This window comes from Synchiropus splendidus, chromosome 4 (genome assembly GCF_027744825.2).
Source record: "Synchiropus splendidus isolate RoL2022-P1 chromosome 4, RoL_Sspl_1.0, whole genome shotgun sequence".
Classification (NCBI taxonomy): domain Eukaryota; kingdom Metazoa; phylum Chordata; class Actinopteri; order Syngnathiformes; family Callionymidae; genus Synchiropus; species Synchiropus splendidus.
Window position 1 is genome coordinate 32728596 of NC_071337.1, and position 13181 is coordinate 32741776.

A 13181-nucleotide genomic window follows, 5' to 3' on the forward strand; every position below is an offset into this window, starting at 1 on the left:
TAGTGTGGGACTCACTCTGTGTGCGGGTATTTATTAGGCTGATAAACAACTGAGTTAATTGACAGACAAATTTACTTCAATAAATAATCTTGGGATCAAACTGTTGCTATGCCGCTCACGCCTCACATACGACAGCTTACAGTTCTGCGTAAAGACGAAAGTGACCCTACAGCCCTTATTTGTAGACGCTGTGCGCAGAGGGTCAGGAGCCGAAGTCCCATTAAAGCAGCTGGGGCTGTCCCGCTGCCCATCCTACGTTTGTTTATGGGGAAAGACTGTGGCGAGTCAGATGCCAATATACACAACACTGTCTAGCTTATACTTGCAAAGGCAAGTCTAGTGGCATCTATCATTCAGCATCAGAGCTCAAACTCCTTCATGCAGCCCGTGAGGAGAGGCAGGATCCAGCGAGAAGCTTAAGCAGCTGCCAGACCGCAACGCCTGTGGGTAATGATCCGCGAGCATTTATCAGACACAAAAAATTGTTTAGCCGATTCACTGTCATTAGCAGTGTTTGTGGTCCATCTGGTTTGGACAAGTGTAACATACAGTGGTATGAAAAAGTATCTGAACCTTTTGAAATTTGTCACATTTCTGCATAAAATCACCATCAAATGTGATCTGATCTGATCTGATGAAAAAACAGTATCTGCTTTAACTAAAACCACCCAAACATTTATAGGTTTTCATATTTTAATGAGGATAGCATGCAAACAATGAGAGATGGGGGAGGAATAAGTAACTGAACCATCAGATTGAATATTTTGTGGCCCCCCCTTTGGCAGCAATAACTTCAACCAGATGCGTCCTCTAGCTGCAGATCAGTCTGGCACATCAATCAGGACTAATCTTGGCCCATTCTTCTTGACAAAACTGCTGTAGTTCAGTCAGATTCCTGGGATGTCTGGCATGAATCGCTGTCTTGAGGTCATGCCACAGCATCTCAATGGGGTTCAAGTCTGGACTTTGACTTGGCCACTCTAGAACGTGTATTTTGTTCTTCAGAAACCATTCTGAAGTTGATTTACTTCTGTGACGGTCTCAGGTTTTCCTGCAAAACCTCCTGATAAACCTTTGAATTCATTTTTCCATTAATGATTGCAAGTTGTCCAGACCCTGAGGCAGCAAAACAGCCCCAAACCATGATGCACCCTCCACCGTGCTTCACGGTGGGGATGAGGTGTTTCATCAGTCCACACAATATTTTGCAAAAACTTCTGTGGAGTGTCCAAGTGCCTTTTTGCGAACATTAAACAAGCAACAATGTTTTTTTTAGACAGCAGTGGCTTCCTCCATTGAGTCCTTCCATGAACACCATTCTAATAATCGTTCCCCTTTGCTTCATTTTGAAACATGCAGTCGGACTAAAGTTTTATTATCTGGGTCTGTCGGTGTTGCAGTTGCTCTCTGTGGATCCTGCCTCTCCTCACTGGCTGCATGACGGAGTTTGATTCCTGATGTTGAATGCTGGATGTTGGCGTTCCCTTTGCAAGTATATGCTTGACAGTGTTGTGTATATTGCCATCTGTGATAACATTTTTAGCTGTTTCACCACTGTCTTTCCACATAAACAAATAAACCTGCCCTGCCAAAAGCAAATATTCTCAAACTACACAGAGCCCTTTTAACCAGGTTTCACACACTGTTGCTGGTATTTTGGCCCATTCCTCCATACAGATATCCCCAAGCACAGTGTTGTTTTGGGGTTGTCGTTTGGCAACACAGACCTTCAACACTCAGCCATGTTTAATGGAAGGAGGTTTTCACTCAAAACTCTTGATACATTGCCCCATTCATTCTTCCCTTTACACAGATCAGTCGTCCTGTTCCCATTGCAGAAAAACAGCCCCAAAGCATGATGTTCCCTCCTCCATGTTTCACAGTAGGTATCGTGTTTTTGCATTCTTTCCCATCCAAACATGACAGGTTGAGTTTTTACCAAAAAGCTCGATTTTGGTTTCATCTAAGCATGTGACATTCTTCCAGTCCTCCTCTGGATCATCCAAATGGTCTCGGGCAAACTTCAGATGGGCTTTGACGTGTGCTGGCATGATCAGTGGGACACGTCTGGCACTGCAGTATTTGACTCCCTGGCAGCGTAGTGTGTTGCCGATGGTTTTTAAAATTTTTTATTTTGATGCCTTGACCACAACTCTCAACAAGTCATTCACTAGATCCCCCGATGTGGTTGTGGTACTGTAAGATTTCAGTTTCAGCGCTTCTATTTTTTAATTACTGCTGCCACAGTTGATTTTTTCACACTAAGTTGCTTCCCAATTGCATATTCACACTTTACAGCCTGGTGTAGGTCTACAATTTTGTTTCTGGTGCCCTTTGACAGCTCTTTCGTCTTGGCCATAGTGGAGTTTGTCTTTTACACTGATAATAACAAGTTCAAACAGGTGCCATTAATATAGGTAACAAGTGGAGGACTGAGCCTCTTTAAGAAGTAGGTACATGCCTATGAGAGCCAGATATTCTTGCTTGTAAGTAGGTGACCAAATACTTATTACCCACTATTGTTTGCGAATAAATTTCAAAATCAGCCATTGTGATTTTCTGGATTTTTTTCTTTCACATTTTGTTTCTCATAGTTGAAGTGTACATATGGTGAAGATTACGGGCCTCTCTCTTCTTTTAAAGAGGAAGGAATTGCACAACTGATGGTTGACTAAAAATAAATAATCCAACAGTAGACATATGAAGAAAACATTTTTCTTTTTTTCTTTTTATTATTATTTTCTGTGCTGTTTTATGTATACATGGAGGAATACTGGTCTTGTTTTGGAAACAAAAATGCAGAGACATGAAGATTGTTATCTGCATTGTTAAAAAAAAAAAAAATTAAAAGAAAAAAAAAAGAAATGCCAACGTGTTAACATGCAATGCGGAAGGCTGATTTCCATCAGACACGATAAGTCCACTATCCCACCGTCAATATATCACGCAGTGGGAGTGAGAATCAGTTGACTGGGCTTGATAATACAGCATTTCAGTCGAGCTTAATTCAAATAACTTGAAATGAAGCCTCACACTTTAGATTAGGGAACAGATATTACCATAAATAACGTATTTAAACATGTATTACCTGATTATTACCCTGTAATTAATCCTTAGAATGTGTCTATGGCTGTCTTGTTCAGCCTGACACATTACACATTTGCATTTTGTGAGGAATGGTGACCAGAAGTTAATTTATTGCACATTATAATGACTGATTGGCCATAAATAAGCAAGTAACGTGCATATTAATAGTTATTAATAGGCCACATTGTGTACTAAGACTAATATAAGGGCCCATAAAGAATAAAGACAATAGGAAAGAAGAAAGGTAATCAAAAATGAAACTTGAATTTACTCATTGTATAATACTTCATTTGATAACGATTCACAAAATAAATCACAAATATTGGCTTGGCAACATGACTTTGGGTAACACAGTGAATATGATTGAATATGAACATGACGATGATACACTTTTGCCACCTCTGTTATACAGGCCTGATGTGACAGGGATGAAGTGCATCCTTTGCTGCATCAACTTTAGGACAGCTTGTGTTTCATAAACTGAAACAGGGCGTGCAATCTGTTTTAGAAATCAGAAAAGTGTCATGTATACGCAATTTAATGTGTACACCAACCGTGTCTTATCCTCCACACTGGCTCCGTGCTGGTCCCATTTCTAAACCTTTCGTTGTGAGATGACTGTCATACAATAGGTCTCTTCCAGACATTAATTACATGGTAACTGTTGTTGAGTTTGGAGAGGCTAGTGACTGTTTTCCGTTATCTGGAGACAATTCTTGCCGTTAAATTGACCTATACAACACTTGACACCTGGACATCCACATGCAATCCCACCTGCGACAGGTCATTTGCAGATTGATAAGAATAAAGTCTAAAATGAAGGTGTTACATAAGATGAAAACGGGAATACTATAAGAGGCAGAAAGTAAATGAAAGGTCAAAACACCGGACAAATACAATATCTGTTAAAGTTACGTGCAAGTGTTACTTATAGGAGTTCTGGTGACCATTCCGAATGTTCTTCTCCACAGCAAATCAACTTGTTTGCTAACACTAACATAGGTGGTACGAATGCAAGCAGCTGCGGGTGTTCCATGGCTTGGGATCAGCTGGGAATGTCTGCTTTGGTCTCACACTCTTTGGCAGCATGGCCTTCCTCCTGCAATACACAGCATTTAAAAAAGATCGTTGACAGGAGCTCTTACAAGTTTATGCAACAGCACTAGACATGGTCTCACACAGTATATGGTTGTTAAGGAAATGCTGTCTAATTCTGTCTTCTCATTTCCTCATGTTCCCATCAGGGGCTCCTTTTTTGATATGAGAGTCTTTTAAAACTGCTGGACCCCAATTGAACATGAGTCTGTTCACACAAAACGCTTGAATAAAAGGCCCCATTAAGACGGAGCTGGTTATTGAAGGAAAGGCAGGCAGTAGATTTCACAGTATCAGCAGATGTTGGTGTATGGCTTCTTTGCATGTTAGCATTTGCAAATACAGATTCTGTACAATATGAACAAGGAGACAGGTTGCTGTTGTTGCTTTTTTCGGGATTTAGACTGTCTAATGTGGGTGTCAGCTTCTCATTATGCTGCCACCTTTAGTTTTGAAATGTACTGGCAGCAGACATACACGGGTTGGTGTGAACGTGAACACAATGTTTTCTGGAAACCGATGTGTGTACAGAGAATTTGAAAACAGTTATAACAGTAATAACAGTTTGCTCTCCAGACAACACGAAACCTTTTGTAAGTGCACAAGTTCCTGGTACACTGATCACACTGATCACAAGACTCGTCGCAGCTAGGATGATAACAGCAACAACAAACATGGAGGAATCCCTGAACAAAAGCAAACAAAAGCAGTATGTTTTTGTTGCTTTTTTTGATGCTTTCCGTTACACAATGGCCAGGGTTTCCACTACTCTGAATGTACTTGAAATTCTTAGAAAATTGAAATTCTTATACAAATATATTCAAGACATTAAAAGAGCTTTAGTTTAAATGAGGAGATAGAAAAGCTTGAATACAGCCACCATCCTGATTAATTGTGCCATTGTCAAACTGATGCAAAATAAACAATATCATGTTGTTTAAATGTATGAATGGACCCATCATTTGATTCAGCAATATACCAAATTCATTCAAATTGAAAAATGTGAAAACTAGATATTTTTTTTACTCAAAACCCACCCCTAATATATATATATATATATATATATATATCTAGGGCCATGGTGTTGATTGCTCTGAACCAATGGCTTGAGATTTTAAATGGGGAGAACTTAAAATGAAACTAGACGCTGCTGTGACTCACGACTCCGGAGGTCTGCAGTTATGTTTTGAGACCTTTGTTTTGCTGAGACCTCTTCCCCTACTCTGAAGCTCCATCGCCACGGCAACACTCCCCCTCCCTCTCACTCACAGTGACAGTCAAAACTGCTGCATGATAACGCTTCAGACGGCACACCGTGAGAATCCTGAGGCTTTCGTCTGTAACTGAGACAAATTTCATATGTCTGCAGTCTACGGTTTGGCCATGATGGTGAGTTGAAAATGAGTAACTTTGCCGCGATTTTCGCGCAGCAGCCTCTCCTCGCCAATGCATTTTCAATGGGGCCGGATCAGCGATTGCTGCCCTTGCGCGACTGTCACGCAAATTCTGAAAGTGCAACAGTAATTCTGAGCACAATTTACTAGAGAGGACAAGTTTGACTACAAAACTGGATATTTTCACGTTTCTGCACCCCACAGTTTTGCCACAATCGCAGTTTAGAAACGCAAAACCAACATTTTTTTGTCCTCTCCTCCACTCTAACTTAATTGGTCACCCTAACTTTTCGATTTTTACAAAATCTGCGGTTCTTTGAGACCGATTTGTGAGCAAATGATACGACTTGGCTCTGATCTTTATTTTAGGGTGACAGAGGACGAATTCGGCTGCATCTGAGCTTTTTGCTCTGCGAGCCATTGAATTAGGGTCTTTTTTTGGCTTCTTTCGATCCCGGTCCCATTCATTTTCAATGGGTGTTTTGGCTTTCGAAAGGCGTCTGTACATTGAACATTAAAACTGAGCATCATCATGATAAGGGAGTCACTGCATCATGGAGAGGAGGACCTGAACATTCGAAACACAAGAGTAAGTGAGGAAAATTGAATGTGGACCTTCGTTGCTCTTGCATCCTCCTGCACCTCCCCTTGTCACACCCATCCACTTTCATGTGCTCCTTTTGAACATCACTTGTCTTCCTGGTCTTCTTTCTGAAACTTCTGTTTCTAATGTTCCAACACGTGACACTGTTTTTTTGTTGATGAAATTACTGATTCCTGACTAAGCAGGACTAGAAGGATAATCACCACACTTACATCTAGAGAAGTTAGTAAGTTAAATTACTTTTCTTCAGTGATCAGTTAATTTATTGCTACATGGTTTATTCAATGTTGAGGATCAAAAGTAAACTTTCAGATGAAGTATGCAGAATGATGCTCTTGTACTATGATCATCAACGCCAGAAAGAGACTTCATATTTCCTCGGCAACAAGGATGTAGATAAATCAGAACAGTTACAAGTCCACCACAAAAGTAACCAGACACCTATTTGAAACACAAATTGACTCCTTTGAGGGTTGTATGTGTCAACAGTGGCTAGTTGAAGCAATAGACTGGACAACCATGAATTATTTTGGCTCTCATCTTTCTACATTTCGCAGGGCTGGTTTTCTGTCACTCAGACTCCCTACAGGAACACTTATCTTCCCCTTTGAACTTCTGAATCAGAATTTGGCGATGAAAAGATACTTAATTTTACTTTGGTAAATTGTATGAGACTGCTAAAAGGATTTTAAAAAACAACAACAAAAAGCCACCAAGAGTATGCTCCACAACATCATTTTCATAGAAAGCAAAACACTACGTCTTGTGTAGACAATGTCGCTTGAAGGAGATTAGTGATTGTGAAGTAGTAGTGGATGAGAGTGTGGCCAGACAACACAGGATGGTGGTGTGCAGGATGACCATGGTGGTGAGGAAGGTGAAGAGGGCAAAGGCAGAGAAGAAGACAAAGTGGTGGAAGCTGAAGGAGGAAGAGTTTTGTGTTGCCTTCAGGGAGGGATTAAAGCAGGCTTTGAGTGGCCATGAAGGACTTCCAGATGACTGGACAACTACGGCTGAGGTGATCAGGGAGACAGGTAGAAGAGATCTTGGTGTGTCATCTGGAAGAAAGGTGGATAAGGAGACTTGGTGGTGGAACGAAGAAGTGCAAGAGTGCGTACAAAGGAAGAGGTTAGCTAAGAAAAAGTGGTACATTGAGAGAACAGAGGAGAGTAGACAGGAGGAGTACAGGGAGGCCCAGCAAAAGACAAAGGTAGAGGTGTCAATGGCCAAACAGAGGGCCTACGAGGACTTGTATCAAAATAGGTTGGAGGTTCAAGGTTCAAGTGACTTGTGGTTAGCGCACAAACCCATGGAACTTAAATTTGGTGGTCACAAGTGGTCCAACTAGCTGATACAAAGCATAAGTGGTGAATGTGCATTGATCTTTCAGTAATTTCAAAATGTGCAAGTCTAAGTGCAGCTGAAGTCGTGGCATCCCACACAAGTTTTGCACTTCCTTCTTCAGCAGAGCTTTTGGCATATCAAACCTTTTAACTGAATCTTTCGCTGTTATTCACAGTCTGCTGGGCAGTGCTGCAAGGGAGTAAATAAAGCCTTAAACAAGCACTGCTTGGAACAGTAATGGGCTTAAAAATTAAAGGGCACAGACATAGTGCTGCAGGACAGTCACTTTATTGCTGAAATGAAATCAGTGAGGGGCCATGGCCAACAGCAGAAAGAGCATTGCCTTAGTTGATTCAACTTTATCTAACTCAAACAGGCTGGCAAAAACAAAGTGTCGATAGGGCTGGGTCTCATGGCCATTGTCCTGAATCGATGTGATTTAATTTCACAAAGGTCTGAATTGATTAATGTCCATTCGATTCTGAATGCGCTCTTGAATAATGACAATAGCTTCACTGTCTTAACATACAAAATGTACTTTTTCTTCTCACCTTAAAAGGCATGTTTTAAGTGCAAAGTTGTAAATTAGACAACTCAGACTTAAACAAAACTCTTTAGTCTAAAAGTGCACTTGAATTACTGCAATAATACATGTGATTCAAGACTGACTTTTTTCTCACTTGGTGACTCCAAAATGTCTTGTTTTGCTCCTCAGCCCTCCCACACCTACTTTTGCATAGCTCTGTCCAACATTTCAGCTATGTTTGGAGTGGTACAGCTCGTCAGAACCTTGTGGTCTGTAGAGCATGAGACACATCATCTGTTTTAATTCTATACATATTATACATATTAGAATGATTTAATGACCCGTGTTTCAAATGAAAACTTCCAAATTACGCTCCTCAACCTGTAGCTGTGGACTGTTGCAATGGTTAACGGAAGGTACACTAGCATCAGATCAGTTGCGGCTTGTTACCTGCTATCATATCGTTGTTCGTAACAGTGTTCAATAACAAACTGAACAAGGAGTAAATATATTTAGATTTAACCAAAAGGTACTCATCAAGTTTTCCTAGGTGTTATTTTGTGTGATAATTATAAATAAAATTACTGGCCATTTTCCCAAAGTTCCTTTCTCAGATAATACAATTTTATTTGTAATGCACATTTCAGAATGAAACAAAGGGGAACGTTTTGACATTTACTGAATTGGTGACAACAAACCGCTATCATTTAATGATGAGAAATAAATATAAATAGCAGTAATTATGTCTAAATATTACTATTTAGACATAAATAGATAATTTTCAGATTTCCTGAGATGACAGGTTTAATTTTGAACAGTCCAAAGTCCCGTAGTCAGACCCTCCAGCTCTCTGTTAAACGCTCCCTTGGAGTATGTAACTTTCTCTGAGAGTGGCGTCACAGCCCCAACTCCACCCCCACCGCTGTGATGCTAAAACGGGATGGATATACGTCGTGCATGGTGAAAATATTTTTTCAATGAAATGATTGCCAGTGAAAATGACTGGCTCATGTTCTAACACAGTTATGGATGTCTGCTGTTTGTCATATTGCACTGTCGAAGAGTACAGTCAACTTGCTTACTCAGGGTCTTGGGTGTGCTATCAAATGCGGGGAACTTATTTTTGAGATGATAAACATGTAAGTTTGCGTTTGTCATTTTATTGTGTTTATCACGGTATAGTGTAGCAGCTAACGTCAACAGACAAAAATAGTTGATTCACTGTCATTTGCAGTGTTTAAAAGATAGTGGTTTGTTGTCTCTTGCCACCTAATCAGTAAATGTTCAAACTTTCGCCTTCATAAGTTTTATTATCTGGGTCCGTCGGTCTTGCAGCTGCTTCCACCTCTCGCTGGATCCTGCCTCTCCTCACTGGCTGCATGAAGTTCGATCTCTGATGTCGAATGCTTCTAGAAGTTGCCTGGTCAAGTATAAGCTGGACAGTGTTGTGTATATTCTGTGATTACATTTTTCACTGTTTCGTCACGGTCTTTGCTCATAAACAAACGTGGGATGGGGGCTGGACCGGAGGCCCAGCTTTTCGACAGCCTGCAATTACACTCTTTCACCTGTGGCTCTACCAAAAGCAAATATTTTCATTCCTGCCTACAGCTGCTTTAAGGGAGTCTTCCATGGAAAACATGCTGAAAGCTGTCACACTTTTATTTGGAGTTGACTGTGGTCAGTCGGAGTTAGAAACTATTCTTCTTTAATAAATTGCAGAACAATTTCCAGGGATTATGAAATTTGGCGCTGGTCGCGTCTCTCACCAGCTATGAGCAGGTCTGAAGAACAGAGGACTCAGCTGCAGCATCTATCGATAGAACATGAGATATGGCATGTTACACTTGTCCAATTGACCATAAACACTGCTAATGACAGTGAATACTACTGACTACCCCGACTACTGTTTCTGTCTGATAAATGCTCGTACGCTAGCCACTAATGTCGGAGCTATACCAACACAATACTGTGACAAACACAATAAAACGGACACTTACATGTTTGTTAACATCTCAAAAATAAGTTCCCCACATTTGATCACACACCCAAGACCAGTGGTTAACACAAAGAATGCCTTACAAGTCTGGTACAAAGACCGTTTATCACTACAATATATTGACTAACATGACTAGTGCGATTATTGGCATTGTGGCTCATCGGTTTGGCAGCTATATGTTCACTGTAAAATTTGACAGTGCCACATGGCAAAAAGCAGACGTCAATAATTGTGTTAGAACATGAACCAGTCATTTTCGCTGGCTATCAATTCATTGAAAAACTATTTTTGTCATGTTTGTACCTGTCCGTATTTATTGTATTTCTCTCTGCTTTCTTTTCATGTGCTTTTATTTTGCGATTGTCTCTCGTTTCCTGCCTTTCCTCCATCTTTACAGGCATACACAGCTGGCGCTCATTCTGCTAATTCCCTTCCTTGTGGATATATTCTTCCCGATGCCAGCTACACGTGCCGGATTGTAGCGTTTCGTTCATTTAGGTAAAAGCTCTTACAAGACTTCCATGTTCTTGCTCCTTAAACTCTGTGAATTTCTAAATTCTGTGCGCTCGAATTCTCATTCAGCCGTAGCTTTCTCTCCGCGCTCTTCCTAGTCTCACTCTCGCTTTCCTCCTCTTCAATTCAGTCCGCGTGTGAGAAGTTTTAGTAATCTCACTCCTCAATTAATCCGTGAAGTTTAACCATTGTGTGTGTGCGTAATCACCACCACCAAGCGCTTTCTGTTTGTCGCCACCTCAGGACGTTGATCTCTAATCTGTGTTGTTTTGCAGATTTCTTGCCTTTCCTTGTGTGTTGTTCCCGGTTCAAGTTTTGGCTTCCGGCGCCCTTATTTACCATTACTTGTCTGTCTTTATTGTTTCATCCGATTAAATTCTCTAATTTAATCTCGTTGTCCATGTTCTCTGTCAACCACACTAGTTGCACTTGGGTCCATCTACAGCAGCCACCATGACAATTTTCAAGATACACAAAGCATATGTAGCACCTGTTTTAGCACCACAGTTCATCTGTTTTGCTGCAGACATGCATACTACACTTATATACAAACTACAAGAATATAGACATGTGTTTAATGATTTGGCAACCCAACAAAGACAGCATTGAACACAAAATTGACTTGCAAGTTGAGCAGAAACATCGCCACTTCAGGATCAGAAGAAAAGCCTTTCGTAGCCCTCAGTTATTGCTAGGCCGCAAATGCATCTCCTCTATTGACACTTGTCCGAGATCTTGCTCTGTCATCCCAGTCTACTTACATGATGTAAACAAAAGAACTCAGATCACTGAGGTGTGGAGTTGGGGCTGTGACGCCACTCTCAGAACATGTCCCCGGGCAGCTTACCCAGAGAAGGCTACATACTCCAAGGAAGCATTTAACAGAGAGCTGGAGAGTCTGACTCCGAGATTTTTGACAGTCCAAATTGAAACCTGTCATCTCAGGAAATATGGAAATAATGTTTTTATGTCTACATGTTACACATTGTTGCTTTAACACTACGAGTTACTGTCAACTCAATTGTAAACTGATGACGGACCTCAGCCACGACTGTAACAGAATGTGGCGTTTCACAGCCAAAAGGAAACATAAAAGGGACTTATCATGTTTATTTTAAAACGAAATAGTGGAAACAAGCTGCGTAATACGGACGGTCTTGATTTATTCATGCTACTCTCACAACATGTAGAAAGTGAAAGAGATTACTGATGATCAAGTACAAATTGGAATTGCTATCTGACACACCCTTCAGGAACTAATGCGTCGCACTGACTCATCTTACCCAGAATTCATAGCTGAATAATCCATCAGTTTTAAGATTCTGTATGCTGAGTGAGGCTGGTAAGAGCCCCCTCGAAGGACAGCTTTTATCAATGGTCTCTCTATTGACATAGATCACAATGGTCATCGGTCTGGGATGAACTTTAAATGAATCTGATTCTGATTTCTCTTTCCAAAACAATTGATCATGACAGCCAAGAGCAATGAGAGAACCAGCCAACTTTCCAGTCAACACTGTCACATGATTTTGCTTCTATCCTTTTTGTCACAGAGTTCCTTGTTCTCCTCCTATGAGTCTGACCAGATCAGTAATGATCAGATATCATATTATTGCCCATCCCTATTACTATCTAGAGGTGGGTAGAGTAGGCAAAAATTGTACTCAAGTAGAAGTACTGTTACTTCAGAATAAAATGACTCAAGTAGAAGTAAAAAGCAGTCATTTAAATAATTACTTGAGTAAAAGTAAAAAAGTACTTGGTGAAAAAACTACTCAAGTACTGAGTAACTGTTTTTTTTAACAACCATTCATTCAAAAATACAAAACAATCATCCACATAGAAATTAAATTCCATCCAATCAATTCAATAAAAAAATTAAAGAAATAAATCAAGTACTTTAATAAATAATAAAAATAAATAAAATAATAGAATAAAAATTAAAAAAAAATGAGCAAATACAAATAGCACAACACTTCAAGCATTGTAAATTTTTTTTGTGTGGGTGTGTGTGCGTGTTTAAAGTCTGTGTGTACATAACATAACATGCAAAACAAACTTTTTTATCAAAGATTCACTCACTGATGTCACTATTAAGCTTCAACAGTCGTTGGCTCTCCAGTGAGTTATAGGGAAGCTGTGGTCATTTAGCAGTGAACAAGAGACCAGCATGACTCTCACAGGCTGCAGATGCAGGAAGACCTGCATTAAATCTGAGTGGTTTTTAGTGGTTTAAAACTACTCCTCGGAGTACAAAACGTCCCAAAACTTACTCAAGTCAATGTAACGGAGTAAATGTAGCTCGTTACTAGCCACCTATATAATATAAAGCCTTCATAGAACGAGCACACTGAAAAGGTACATAACATCAATAAAAATCACTATAATTTTTTTTTTCATTCATACAAATCATGTAGACCTCATCGTTATTGACTCACCATATTTCGCACGGCAATTTATTCCCGCAGATGGCACCATTACGGGACACCAATAAAGTGTCAGAGCTGAGTCGATACAGGGAGTGTGTGTGTGTGTGTGTGTGTGTCCCACACCCATCATTACTTGCCAACCCCAATGCAGACTAGTCTGCAATCCAATGCAGACAAATGCTCTGTGCAT

At 40.3% G+C, this 13181-nt stretch overlaps 1 protein-coding gene across 2 annotated transcripts in view; it reads right to left on the reverse strand.

The window, feature by feature from the left end:
* Positions 1 to 2775: 2775 nt before the first annotated feature.
* The window catches only part of phf14 (PHD finger protein 14), a 62680-nt gene continuing 52274 nt past the window's right edge, over positions 2776 to 13181 (reverse strand). Inside the window, exon 18 of one of the 2 annotated variants that reach the window (XM_053863385.1) lies at positions 2776 to 4186. In XM_053863385.1, coding sequence (XP_053719360.1) covers positions 4133 to 4186 — 54 coding nt within the window. In that variant the 3' untranslated portion in view covers positions 2776 to 4132. The remainder of the gene's footprint in view (positions 4187 to 13181) is intronic. The other variant, XM_053863384.1, reaches the window with a different exon arrangement.